This window comes from Apis florea, unplaced genomic scaffold (genome assembly GCF_048593485.1).
Source record: "Apis florea isolate Af1SG1 unplaced genomic scaffold, ASM4859348v1 contig_3391_pilon, whole genome shotgun sequence".
Classification (NCBI taxonomy): domain Eukaryota; kingdom Metazoa; phylum Arthropoda; class Insecta; order Hymenoptera; family Apidae; genus Apis; species Apis florea.
This window is the reverse complement of record NW_028256754.1, coordinates 1973119-1988645: the sequence shown is the minus strand read 5'-3', so window position 1 is coordinate 1988645 and position 15527 is coordinate 1973119. Positions and strand designations below refer to the sequence as shown.

Here is a 15527-nt window from a genome sequence, read left to right as displayed (position 1 = left end):
AAATATATTACAATTTTGTCTTTTTTATTTCTTTAATATTACATTTCTTGGATATTTGTAATTGATTGGATATTTATAATTGAATACATATAATTATTAACTTATACATTATGATTCTAAAAATATTAAGTAAAGTAACACAATTGATTAGTCAACACATTGAACACGTTAAAATTAATATTTTAAGAAAAATTATTTATATTTTTTAAAAAATATATATAATATTATAATATATTTTATGATATAAATTATAACAATGTTATATCAATAATAATTTTTAATAAATTATATATTACTTATATATGATCGAGATATCGAAACAAATAGAAGAAAAATTATAGCTAATATCAAGAATAAATATCTAAAAATTCACATATAAATAAAAGGTAAAATTAGAATATAGAAAATAGAATTATTTCATTGATTTCGTAATATTGAATTGTTAAAATTTTAACTAATTTTTCTCATATATTATATTTGACTATTTCCATATTATATTTAATTTTATTCTTAAGTATGTAATTTCATAATTACAATCATATACTAGTAAACTATATTTTAGTATTTATTTTTTTATTTTATAAATTTTTTAATGTAATTATTTTTTTATTTTTCTAATTATTATAAATTACTAAAACTATATATATATAGACATAAAATATAACATGTATTTTATATTATGTTATATTTTATATAATTAAATTGTTTTGATCTAAAGCGAAAATATTATAATTATTTTATAACTTAATTTTGTTAAAAGAAATAAATAATTATTATAAATATATAATAAAAATTTGAGAAGTTAATTTATGTTTATATTCAATTGTGAATAATATGGTATGTTGAAAAATTGGTATATTAATATTATGAAAAATTATTAGCATTAAATATTAAAAATTCTAAAAATTCTCTCTTCTCTTTCTTATTAAATACTATATGTACTAAATTCTTATGGATTTAACTTTTTAGTTTTTTTTTCAAATTAATTAAACTTAATAATTAAAAACTTAAGTAATTCAATCTAAATTTATCTAAACTAATTAAAACTAAATATAATATTAATTTATATCTTATTTGAATGTATTATGTATGTATTATATTTGAATGTAAAGCATCCAAGATATAGAATAGATAAATTTAAAATAATTTTCAAACATTATAAATTCAAGCTAACTTAAATTTATTATATTATATTTCTATCCAATTTCCTATTTTAACTTTTGATTTAAAAAATTATTTTTTATGATATAGCCCATCCAATCTGACATTTTTTCATTAGTTAATATTATGCATATAATAGGATTATTGGAAAAAAGGATTTTTATTTAAAAAAAGATATATTATTTTCTTTCCTTTCTATTGGTAGTTTTTTAACATAATCAATTGAATATGAAGATTTTTATTGAAAATATATTAGTAATTCAATAATATGTATTATAATAATATAATATATAATATAATATGCGTCAAAATAAATTAATTCATATATCATATATTATATTTCATGAAATGTTGCTAGTATCTTGCTATTAATATAATTATTATATAATATCATTAAATATATAGTTTAGTAATAATAATTATCATTTATTTATAATCATTGCATTAACATTCATTGTTATATGTAGATTTTTTCTAGAATAATTTAATAATTTATAAATTTATAAAATTTATATTATATTATGTATTATATATTAATTTTGTTAATATGATATGATATGATTAATATATATAATATATAAAAAGATATTATTTTTAAAAAATCTTTCATTGCAATAAATGATTGATATTCTTAATCTTTTGCAGATTGAATTTTCAATGCTATAGTTGAAAATGTTGAGTACATCAAAAAATTTTTATTTATATCAATTTGGATTGAAACGTTATATAAAATATCATAATTTTCATTTAAAAAGAAATATAGCATTTAGTGCTATAAAATACAATAGAAATGTAACAGAAAATTACATTAATCAATTTAAGACTGGACAAATTATTAATGGTTTTATAGTAGATGAAATTGCAAAAATAGATGAAGTATATTTAACTGCAGTGAGATTGAGTCATTTGGGAACTGGAGCACAATATTTACATTTAGCTAGAGATGATAGTAACAATGTGTTTTCAGTTGGATTTCGTACAACTCCAAAAGATTCTACAGGTTTACCTCATATATTAGAACATACTACTCTCTGTGGTAGTGAAAGGTATCCATGTAGAGATCCATTTTTCAAAATGTTAAGAAGATCATTAGCTACATTTATGAATGCTATGACAGGACCTGATTATACCATATATCCATTTTCTACACAAAATTTGAAAGACTATCAAAATTTACAATCAGTGTATCTGGATTCTGTATTTAGACCATATTTAAGAGAACTTGATTTTAAACAAGAAGGATGGAGATTAGAACATGCAGATGTTAACGATAAAAATTCATCTATTATTTTTAAAGGAGTAGTTTTTAATGAAATGAAAGGTGTTTTTAATGAAAATCAGACAATATTAGCTGAAAAATTTTTAAACCATATTCTACCTAGTCATACATATGCAGTAATTTCTGGTGGAGATCCTCTTGTTATTCCTACTTTAAAATATATTGATCTGCTTAATTTTCATCAAACTTATTATCATCCTTCTAATTCTCGTTTCTATTCATATGGCAATTTTTCCTTAGAAAATCATTTAAAATTTATTAATGAGCGATATTTATTTCTAATGGATAATATTGATACATCTATATCAGAAGTACCTTCAGAAAAACGTTGGGACAATCCAAGAAAAGAACATATTACGTGTAGATCAGATCCTATGGCTGCAGATCCTAGTCGACAAGGTAGCATAGCTATTGGTTATTTGTGCAATGACATCACTGATGTACAAAAGACTTTTGAAATCAATATTTTATCTCAACTTTTGTTAAGAGGTCCAAATTCAGCATTTTATAAATCTTTAGTAGAATCAAAATTGGGAACTGCTTTTGGATCAATGACAGGTTTTGATTCTCAATGTAAAGACACCATGTTTATTGTGAGTTTGCTTGGTATTAAACCAGAAGATTTTGAAAAAATAGATGATGTCTTTAATAAAACTATACAGAGAGTTGTTGAAGAAGGCTTTATAGAGGATCATGTTGAAGCTGTTTTACATAGTATTGAGCTTCAATTAAAACATCAAACTTCCAATTTTGGATTGCAATTACTTTTCAATTTAACACCATTGTGGAATCATAATGGAGATCTTATTCAATCAATGCGAATTAATGATGCAATCAGAAAATTTCGAGAAGAAATAAAAAATAATCCTATATATCTTCAAGAATTAGTGAAAACATATCTTATGGATAATAATCATAGATTAACATTAACAATGTTGCCATATGAAAAATATGATTATGAAAAAGCAATTGCTGAACAAAAATTATTAGAATCTAAATTAAAGGAACTTTCCAAAGAAGAAATAGAACATATTTATATATATGGTAAAATTCTTCTTGAAGAACAACAAAAACAAGAAGATGTAAATGTTCTTCCAACTTTAAAAATAGAAGATATAAAAGAAGATGTAGAACGATATAAATTAGAAAATAAAAAAATAATAGATGTTCCTTTACAAATAGCTACTGAACCAACAAATGGTGTTTGTTATTATCGAGGAATTCTTAATACACAAGGTCTAGCACAAGAATTAAAACCTTTGTTGCCACTTTTTAATAATATCATTTCAAAAATGGGTACAAAAAATTATGATTATAGAAATTTTGATCAAATGATTCGATTAAAAACTGGAGGTTTAAATTTTATGAATCATATTGCTGAACATAAAAATAATTTATTGCAATATGAAGAAGGAATATTAATAGAATCATATTGTTTAGATCGTAATATAAATGATATGTGGAGATTATGGTTAGAGTTATTCAATAATGTCCAATTGTCTGATATTGAAAGATTTACAACACTTGTTAAAATTAATGCTGTTGATTTGATTAATGGAATTGCAGATTTAGGACATACCTATGCAATGAGTAGTGCAGCCAGTTTAGTCTCACCAGTCACTAAATACAAGGAAAATTTATCAGGATTACAATATGTCTCAAATATGAAAAAAATAGCACAAATGCCAGATTTAAGTCCTGTGTTAAATCAAATGCAAGAAATATCTGATTATATTTTAAATAAACAATATTTAAGATCAGCAATAAATTTATGTAAAAATAACAAGGACATGATATTAGAAAGTGTTATTAAATTTTATAGTTTATTAAAAGGCACACCTAAAGATACGCATACTTTTACTCATGATCAAAATCTTGAAATAGGAGATAGAGCTATTCATTATGTATTACCATATGCTGTAAATTATACAGCTAAAACAATTTTTACTGTACCATATACAAATCCAGATTTTGCACCTTTACGAGTACTTTCTAAATTAATTACATCACTTTACTTACATCCAGAAATTCGAGAAAAAGGTGGTGCTTATGGTGGTGGTGCTACATTATCATCAGATGGCATTTTTGCTTTTTATTCTTACAGAGATCCTAATTCTACTCGTACTTTAGATTTATTTGAAAAAACTTATGAATTTTTATTAAAGCAACCATTATCTCAAAGTGATATTGATGAAGCAAAATTAGGAATATTTCAACATTTTGATGCACCAGTTTCTCCAAGTAATCGTGGAATGATTCAATTTAAATATAATTTAACAGATGATGATATTCAAGAACAAAGAGAGAGATTAAAAGCTGTAACTAAAGATCAACTTATACATGTTGCTACTAAATATTTACAACCTGATCAAAAACATATTAGAGTAGGACGTGCATTAATCGGACCTGTTAATCATGATTTATTAAATAGACCTTCAGAAAATTGGAAAGTTCAAAATCAAGAAGAAAGCATTCGAGTAAGAGCAGTTGAATAAATATTTTTTTAAAATAAATGTCGTTTTTATTTATTGAAATATATTTGATATTATCATTTACATAAATGATTTAAAAATATCAATTTCATATTTTATATTTCCATAAATACATTTTTTTATTAGTCAAATAAATACATAAGAAATAATATATATTCACCTAAAATACATATTTATCTTTTTATTAAAAAATAAATGTTTCACTTTTAACTTATAAAGAGAGAGTAAATGTAAATTATAAATTCATTTTTACAATATTATATAAATTTACAATATTAATATAAGTAATTTTATATATCAGATTACTTTATTATATTATATTATATTATATAAACTATTATCATGCTGTTTTTGTTCAAAGGTTTGAATACAGAAAGTTTGTGAAATTTTTTTTTTTTTTTTTTACTATAGAAATATACAATTAAACATATATAATTTAATATATATTATAAATATATTTTTAATTTTATAATTTGTAATTATAAAATTGAAAATATATAAAATATGTTTATGTAAAACATATATATATAATTTTTATATTTTTATGATAAAATAAATGAAAAAAAAATATATTTATTAATTGATCCCATTTTTGTTAGAAATAATGAAAATATAATTGTCAGATTTTTAGAATTTGATGATACATTCTGATTATTTTGAAAATAATAGAAGGAGAAAAAGTTAATTGGAAAAAAGTAAGATGATTGCTACGCTGCCTACAGGGATGTATGTATAAAAATATATTTTCACATCAAATAGAATTATTAAATAAGCATAGTTATTAATAAATAAGCATATAATTAAATAAGCATAATTCTTTTAAAATTTCTTATTAAAAATTATAAGAATTAACATTTTAAAAATGGTTTAAATCTTTTTCAGCAAATTTCTATAAGAATTAAGATGATAAGAATTCATAATGTTACATTATCTTTATTACTATTGCTAGAGATGCTTTTGGCAAAAATTTTTGCCAAATTGATGTATCTAACCTTGTCAAATTGCCAAATTATTTTTGAAGTGTATATTTATAGTTTTGTAGTACGTTGAATTTTTTTAATTTTGTTATTTTTAATAATTTGCAGTTTCAAGAATAAGAATAATATTGTTAAATAAGATAAATATATTTACTTTAATATAATTCAAAAAATTATTTAAAATTTAAAATATATAATAATGCTTATTTTATATGTAGATAATAGCAAAGCTACAATAATAGAAAAAAGAACATCATTTCGTGATGCATAGTTAAAGGATTTAAATTTGAAATTCAAAAAATGATGTAATAATGATTTATACAAAATAAAATGTAAAGTTTGCAATAAAATTATATGTAATATCAAGAAAAATTGAGTTTTTGAAACAGAAAAATGCAAAAAAAGAAGAAATATCTTTCTTAATTATTTAAATTATATATAATTATCTAAAATTATATATAATATCAAGAAAAATTGAGTTTTTGAAACGGAAAAATGAAAAAAAAGAAGAAATATCTTTCTTCTCTAGTAGTAAAAAGAACTCATTAATGATGAAAAGTATAAAAAAAAAAAACAGAATTAAATGAAACAAATCTAAACATTATTAAATATAATAGAAGCTTTTATTCATTTGAATATTTTTATTAAAATATTTTTATTAAAAGTTTTAAAACAGTTTAATTCAAATCTAATAAAAAATATGTAGAAGAATAAAAATAATACGTATTATAAAAAATAAAAAATATTAATAATATCTATTATATTAAAAAAGATAGAAATGTTAAAAAAGTAAATATTTTTCATAACTAATAAATGAGATGTATCAGTTGTTAAAACTTTATATATTGTAGTATGATATATCAGTGACATATTTATTTGATTTGATTTGATCAGGATTCGAAATGATATTATAGAAAAATTATATATAAGTGTATTACATATAAGATGTAACTTATTATTAGAAAATATAGTTGGAATATACAAAACTCATTGATTTTTTATTTAATACAAGATAATGAAGAAATTATTTTTCTATGCATTTAATTACAATTATTATGTAAATACAATAATTTTGTGATATTGAAGAATTATTATATTTTTTATATTTTTTTATATATTTTATATATTATATTTATTTATTTATTTCTCATAGAATTAAAAAAGATAAGAAATTTAGTCTAAGAAAGATAAGAAATATTGATAAAAAATACTTAAAAATGTATGTGAAAAAGAACAAAATAAAATAAAATAATCTATGATATGATTATTATTAGAATAAATGAAAAAAATTATAGCAAAATAATTATTTTCTATTGCTTCTGAATATTTTAAATTTTTTAAATTATTGTATAGTAAATTTTTTAAGGAATTTTAGACATAATAAATGATATATATAATATTGATATTAATAATTAAGAAAATCTATTTTCTTCAGAATTCATCATTGATGAACAAAGTTTTAAAAATAATTTTAAAAAACAATAAAATTTTATATTTAAAAAATTTTATTAAATTGTTTTTAATGTAAACATTACAATATTATTATTTAATGAGGAATTTTTATATTTATTATAATTTTTAATCATAAAAATAGCTTTATATATGATTAAACATATATATATTATAAACATATTAAAATATATATTATAAAATAAATATTATATAAAACTTTGTAAAATAAAATTTTATAAAACTTTAATCTCGAATGAATGGCATATTTGCCATTTGAAAAATTTGCCATGCAGAAAAAAAAATTGTAATTAAATGTATAATTAAATACAGATAAATTTTGATATAAAATAATACAATTAAAAATCTTAAAAAAAATTGATTTTAAAAAATAAATAAATATATAAAAAAATAAAAAATATTATAGAAAAATATTGATATAATATAATATGAAATATTTGATTGATATATGATAAAATATAATAATTTTATATTTTATATAACCACATTCCAAACATGGAAAGATATTTATCGATTATATATTTATCATAAAACAAAAAATAAAGCTTAGAAATAGATTAAAAACAATAAATGCAATTATAAAACTACAACTAGAATTTCAAAACATAAAAATTGTTACATGTGATAATAGAGAAAAACATGTTAAAGTTATTTAATTCTATCATATAAAAAAAAATGAATAATAAAAGAATTAGAAGAAATTGGGATTTTATTTCCCAATAAAAGCAGTAAATAAAATGATTATTAAAAAATAAATTATAAATTATATATTTATATTTCATTATATAAACTTATATTTAAGTTATTTATTATATTATATTATTGTGTATTATTATATTATTTAAATATTATTTAATTCTTTATTATTGTTTTTTTATTTTATATTTGATTAATATATATATTTTTGATTCATTTCATTTATAATAAAAGATGCATATTTTTAAAATATTTCTAAATGATTTAGTTTCCTATTAATTCGCAACAGCGAGATCTCAATATCATAATTGCCAAATCACAAGTCAAAAATTGTCTATTGCATTCTATTATGTCATATGCTTCTACCTAATCTAACACTTGTAATGGGAATAATGTGATATTACGAATTCTCAGCTTTGTTTTGTTTTTCTGCAAAAATTCATTTAAAATTAAGTCATTTTTAATGTTAGAAGAAATATCCTTGTTCTATAATTCCACTGTCAAATTTTAATTTTTACGATAACATAATTATATTAATTATGATATTTTACAGTTACAAAATATAATTAAATAAAATTAATTAAATAATTTTCGTATAACACATATAATAGAATGACGCTATATATTGTATACGATAACAAATTCAATATCATGATAAAAGCCATAATATTTAATTGTCATGCAAATTCAATATCATGTCAAAAGTCATGATATTTATGTTATGATCGTAAAAGTTGTAATTTATTATTGTGTGAAAATATATTTTAATATATATGTTCATATAGATAACAACTGCGTCGTGTTCTTTCTTTCTAATTATTTTTCTATATATTTTTTTTTCCCTCAACTACTTTCAAATCAAATTCTAAAAATCTATTAGCAACGCAAATTTGCGATTAGAAATAGAATTCAATCTTTTAGTTATATAGTCAAGAATACAAAGATACATTTCACTGAAATATCATAATCAAAATCATTCAAAATATATAAAGTTAATCTTGTCAAACTTATTATTTATTCATTTCTCTCTTCGAATCTTCTTTTTTGTTTAATTTAATAGGAAAAAATTGAAGTGTATTTTTGTTCTTGTTTATTACATCAAAAACTTCAAGATATAACTCAACAACTTTCATTTAGTAACAACAATCCTTAAAAATATAAATCTATTAAAACAGAAGAATTTCGTAATTTTTTCGTTAACCAATATCATGACAAATTAAGAGACAATTTATTCAAAGATAATTGAAAAAGTTACTTAGTCTCAATCTCGGCAGTCAACATTTTTTCTTTGATAATTTTAAAATAAAATATAATTTAAATTCGAGAAATTTTTCGCATCAAAATAAAATTTTATAGCCGAAATCAGTCTTAAATATGTTAAATATTTATTATAAATATTTATAATTTCGTAAAATATACGGAATATCAACATAATTCGTGTAGATCTATTTAATAAGATAATCTAACTTGGTTATCTCATATCATTTGCATAATGATTTCAAATTGTATCTGAAATTTCTTCCAAGAAGAAAATGTCAAAAAAATCAAAACTTAATTTTATTATATATTTTATTATATATTCAAAGAATATGAAACTATTATTATTTTTTAATTCCATGAACAAAAGAGAGAAATAAAGTTTTAGCAAGAGCAACTATTTATTTGGCGTACAAATTTCATTATTTATATTATTGTTATTTATAATATTTAAATATAGTTGTCTGGTTCTTTCACTCCCGCTATACCATTATTTGAAAGTTATTATTATTATTGTCGTTAATTGATGAGTTCCTAAAATCGCTCTTCAAGATATATTATTCTTTTATTGATAAGAATCTTTTCAATATCCATTTTCTATGCAGTAGCTTTATTTTGTTAGATTTTCTACTGCTCTTTATTCAATGGTTATTACAGAATTGTCATTGCAAACTATTTTTTAATAGAACTTCGAAAATCTACTAGTTCAAAAAAAGCGAGCTTTTCCGAAGAAAAAACTCATCTGTGGACATTTTTTTTTCTTTCTAAAAATATTTTTCTTTCACAGATTTTGATAAACTTGAAATATAATATATTTAATATATTATAAAGAATAATTTTTTAAATAATTTTTTTTTTACATATAATAAATAATCGACTTTAATTTTTAATGCATTTGTAAAGAATTTTTAATATTATTATATTAAATTCTGTCTAAATCTATACGATTGTCTTTTATAACATTGCATATACATTTTTTTACGCTGTATAAAGTATATACATTTTATTATGTATAAAAAATAAACAACTAACGAAATCCTTAATCTACACATAATGAAGTAAATAAATTTTTTTATTTTAGTAATCACATTTTAATCTAGGTTAATTCAGTAAACCTAAGATCTAAAATGAAATCATAAAAATGGATTATATTAAAAAATACAAAACCATGTATATATTATATAATTAATTTAAATGATTTTCAATAAAAATATATATTTACAACAGCTAATTATAAAATGAAATCATAGACGAGTCAGTAGTCTAAAATTTCGATTTTAGACTAGAAGTTCGTCTTATATAGTTCTGAAAATATTTCATATTTATTGCAATTTTTATATGGTTTCATTTTTTAAAAATAATTTTTATTAAAAAAATAATTTAGTTTATTTAATTATATGAATATTAAAAAAAAATTTCATGTTAACGAAAGAAAAACAAGAAAAACAAGAATAATTTAAAAATGAAGCGAAAAACATAATAGATCAAGCATTATTAATCAAAACTACATATTTAAATCCTATATATACATGTATGCACATATTTCAAAAAACTATTACTACTATTACATTATAATGAAACATTCAATTACAAATGCAAAAATTTAAATTTTTATAATTTTCATTCTATTTTTTTAAAAATTCCAAATGATTAACAAAAGTTTTCGATAAAAGATCTAAACACGATATAAATCAAATTATCATTTTTTATTAATAATAAATTTAAATATTTTTGTTTTTATTCGGAAATGGTTTTTTTTTGTAGTCAAAATATAATTACTTTTCGTAAGATAAATGAAATCTATTATTTTTCATAATGAAGATATTATATATTCGTGAATATATATATTATGAAAAATAATATATATATATTATTTACAAAAGATTATTGTATTGTACTAATTTAGATAAACATAAAAATAATATGAAAAATAACTTTTATTTATTTTTAGATGTCATTTTCCCACTATTTTTCTTATAAATTATCTATATTTAATAAAATACTATACATACATAAAAATCATAATTATATAACAAATATAATATAAAACATATTATATTATATATATTATATATAATAAAATATAAATAACATAAAGTTATGTATCTTGCCCTAAAAACAGCTAAATGAGTATAGGATAATTGACAGATTTTGTATAATGTGCCAACATATAACAAAGATAATATTAAGTTGTTGAATTTCATTTTGCGACATTTGATTTTCATATACATTTATATTTTGCATTTTGTACTGTTCTAATTGTAATGCAAATTAAAATATATATATACATAATATACATAATATACATATATATACATAAAAATTTTGAAAATATTTTTTACATTTTATATTATAAATTACAAATATTTATTTTTAATTGCAGAATATTAACTTACTGTATATTATGAGATATAAAATAAAAATATAAATTAGGTATGTAATTTCAATATCAACAATAATCGCCATCTATTGATTAAAATTTTTCACAACAAAATTTTTCACATTAATTGAAAAAAGATGCATTTGATTCATCTAAGTGTGCAATATGTTTTTTTTTTATTACAAATAATTCTTTATGCATTATTTGTATAAGCTGTCCTTGCTTACTATATTATTTATTATTTACACATATTATATCACTATTAATAGTAGTATTTTTTCTTTTTATTTTTAAGATATTATAATATTTCTTTGAAAAGTCAAATTTACAAATAGAGTTTGTCTTTTCTCTATGTTCACGAATATACCTAATAAATTTATTATTAAAAAATAAATTTATTATTATTATTATAAATTAATAATATTTATTAAATAAGGTATTATATTATTATTATTAAACTATTATGTTAATATAAAAAAATATTTTAAATATCATATTAAGAAATTTCTTTTTTTAATATTAATTACAATGTTATAGTTTATCATATGAATTATATAAATTATGAATCCAAATTTAAAATAGTCCATGAATCTTTTGGTAAAATGTAAGCATTGAAAAAATTTTTTATTCTCCATGTTTTCTTAAAGACATTAAATTCTTTTTTTTATAGTGTAATTTTTGAATCTTAAAAATTCTTGCTGATATTTTTTTATATTCTGCATTTATAGAAAAATGAAATTTGTTCATTAATTGATTGCTGGTTTAAATTCATTTTAGTAAACTATAAATGAATTAATATTTAAATTATTTATAATAGATAGATAATTATTTATAAAATTATTTAAATCTATATATTTAAATATATATATTTATAGTATAATTAATGTAATATTTATGAAATATAATATAATATAATGTAATATATTTATGAAATGAATTTTATATGACATAAAAGTTAATATTATATTTATATTATATTTAATACAAAAATATAATTATAATTATAGGTTAGTAATTATTTTTAAAAAAAATATTTTTTTTTCATAATTAGATGGCAAGTGCAAATGAATATGTAGCAAATATATATTTTTTGGATGCATTGAATTTATTTATTGAAACACAATGGCTCTATAATATTCCAGTTACTAATTTATTAACTGAAGGATTACTTGATTTATTTCCAAAAGAATGGTTAAATGTTTTACAAACTTTAGAAAATGAGGAATTTAATAATTTTGTTATAAAAAAAATAACAAAGGTTAGTAAATAAATTTAACATTAAAATATAAGTAAAATATCAAATATATATGACATATCTTAATATAATATTATAAATAAATTATTTTACTTTTTTTAGCCAGAATGGTCAAAGACTTTAAAAACATTTGTTAAAAAGTGTAGATATATTGATCGATTACCAAATATAAATAGTATAATACCAATAATATTACCAAAAAATTTTCAAACAGGTCTTAATCCTAAAAAACAACATGAAATAATGCATTTAGCATATTTGGTACATATGCAATGTGCATCACAAAATATCAAAACTATTATCGATCTTGGTGCAGGTTTGGTAAGATATATTTATATATAATGTTATTAGAATAAATTTGTATTTTATTTTATATTTACTTTTTTTTTATATTATAGGGATATATTTGTCAATTATTATATTATTTGTATGGATATAAAGTTCTTGGATTAGAAAAAAATCAAGAAAATGTAAATAATGCTCGAAGTAGACAAATAAAAATGTATTCTGATTCATTGCCATATGTTAAATATAATTGTTGTGATTTAACATATAATTCTGTTGAAATAATAGAAACTATTTTAAATAATGAATTTCAAGAAAAATCAGATGTTTGTTTAATTGGTCTACATGCTTGTGGAGATCTTAGTATACATGCATCAAAAATATTTCGAGATATGAAAATAGCACGTATTTTTATTTTAATTCCTTGTTGTTATCATAAGCTTTCAATATCAAAAAATATAAGAATAAATCAAATCGAATCGTCAAACATAACATATGAAAAGCAATACTTTAACAATTTTCCTTTATCTAATCGTTTTAAAACCATTATTAGTAATACCAATTTTGATATTGGTACCTTTTTGAGACAACCTTTTTTACGACTAGCATGTCAAGAACCAGTAGATAGATGGTATAACATGTCTACTGAAACACACAATAAACATTCTTTCTATGTTCTTGCAAGAGCTGTTCTTCAATTGTATGCAACTAAAAGTATGTATTTCATATAATTTTCTATTTCAATTGATAATATTAATAATATAAAGTACATATAAAGTATAAATATTTCAGATGGATTTTCTCTTAAGAAATGTACTCAAAAAGGAACAAGAAAATCACAATGCTTAAATTTTGAAACATATATTAAAGATGCATTGACTAGGTATATTTTACAACCACAAAAAAAAAAAACATTCAAAAAACAAGGTAATATTATACAAGATACAAAATACATATAAAATATTTTATTAATTATTAAGTATGTATAAAACTTTATTAATATCATTATATTTATATTATATCATATTAAAAAATTTTCTATATTTTTATGATTTTGTCTTTCTACATTACATTACATTATATATTACAAAAGTATTAGATAATATAAGTTTTGAAAACAAAAGTTATTTAATATAATGAAATAATATCAAGATATTTTTTTTTTAGATATAGAATTCAATCTTGATACACATAAAAAAAATTTAATAGAATTATGGAAAAATCATTGTGATAAATTTAAAATTGTAGAAATATATACTGGTTTACAACTAATGTTGCAAGCACCAGCAGAATCACTTGTTTTACAAGATAGATTATGTTGGATGGAAGAACAAGGTTTAAAAGCAAAAATTATTCCAGTAATGAATAAATATTTATCCCCGCGAGCATATGCAATTGTATCTCACAAAAGATAATAAATATTTTTATATTTAATTTGAATTTATTATATATTTATTATAATTTTTTTATTATATTATAATTAAAATTTATTATAATATATTATAATATATTTGTATATTTTACATTATATACTATATACAAATATTATACATATATTATATATAGATATTATATACAGAAAGGCTATGACTAAAATATAATAAATTAAAGACCATGTAAAAAAGAAAATAGAAATGAATAAAAATTAGAATCATTTTCACACACATTCTATAATGATTAAGAATTAATATATTTATAGAATATTTTCTATTTTATTAATAATTGAGATTAGGAATCTATTCTAAAGACCAATATAAAAATATAGAATATTGATATATAATGTTAATTAAAAATTATTTATTTAATTTATAAGCAATTTAGTTTATATTAGATGAAGAGAGGCGAAATAGCTGATAGTATAGTAAAGATAGAGCTATGTCATTTTATATTATTTTACTTCATTTAATATAAATTTCAATGAAATTATAATTTAATAAGTTTAATAAGTTTAATAAGTTTTTATAATTTAATAAACTTCAATATTTTTGTATATCATGTGTTTGTTTTAGCTTTTAAAAACTCCTAAATAGCATTGTTGTAAAAACTTTCTCTGGAAAGAATTATTCTTGATGATTATTTCTATTTCTATTATTACTTTTTCTTTACATTTATGTAATATACATATATAATATACATATATAATATACATATATACATATACATTTATGTAATATAAATTCTATTTGCCTATAATATGATTATGCTTAAGTAAAGTAAATTTTCCCTCAATTCTCTTAAAATGACAATCCTGATAATAAATAATATAAGATATTTC

The 15527-nt window shown here is 19.0% G+C and overlaps 2 protein-coding genes across 5 annotated transcripts; both read left to right on the top strand.

The window, feature by feature from the left end:
- The first annotated feature begins 149 nt into the window (after window positions 1–149).
- Window positions 150–12781, top strand: LOC100872386 (presequence protease, mitochondrial). 4 transcript variants are annotated; one of them, XR_015293377.1, is made up of 4 exons: window positions 150–386; window positions 1807–4917; window positions 5556–5658; window positions 12764–12781. XR_015293377.1 is itself a non-coding variant. In XM_086912364.1 (3 exons), exons 2-3 carry the CDS (start codon window positions 1834–1836, stop codon window positions 5568–5570), a joined length of 3099 nt encoding a protein of 1032 aa, XP_086768490.1. In that variant the 5' UTR covers window positions 150–386; window positions 1807–1833; the 3' UTR covers window positions 5571–6281. The 4 variants fall into 4 exon arrangements, 2 of the variants coding, with proteins under 2 accessions (XP_086768490.1, XP_012348386.2); XR_015293376.1 differs by lacking the exon at window positions 12764–12781 and adding an exon at window positions 5815–6281; XM_086912364.1 differs by lacking the exon at window positions 12764–12781 and having other exon boundaries at window positions 5556–6281.
- On the top strand, window positions 12764–14686 carry LOC100866950 (methyltransferase-like protein 25B). The gene is made up of 5 exons (XM_003698132.4): window positions 12764–12970; window positions 13070–13288; window positions 13366–13966; window positions 14045–14179; window positions 14420–14686. Exons 1-5 carry the CDS (start codon window positions 12764–12766, stop codon window positions 14665–14667), a joined length of 1410 nt encoding a protein of 469 aa, XP_003698180.3. The 3' UTR covers window positions 14668–14686.
- The last annotated feature ends 841 nt before the right edge of the window (window positions 14687–15527 follow it).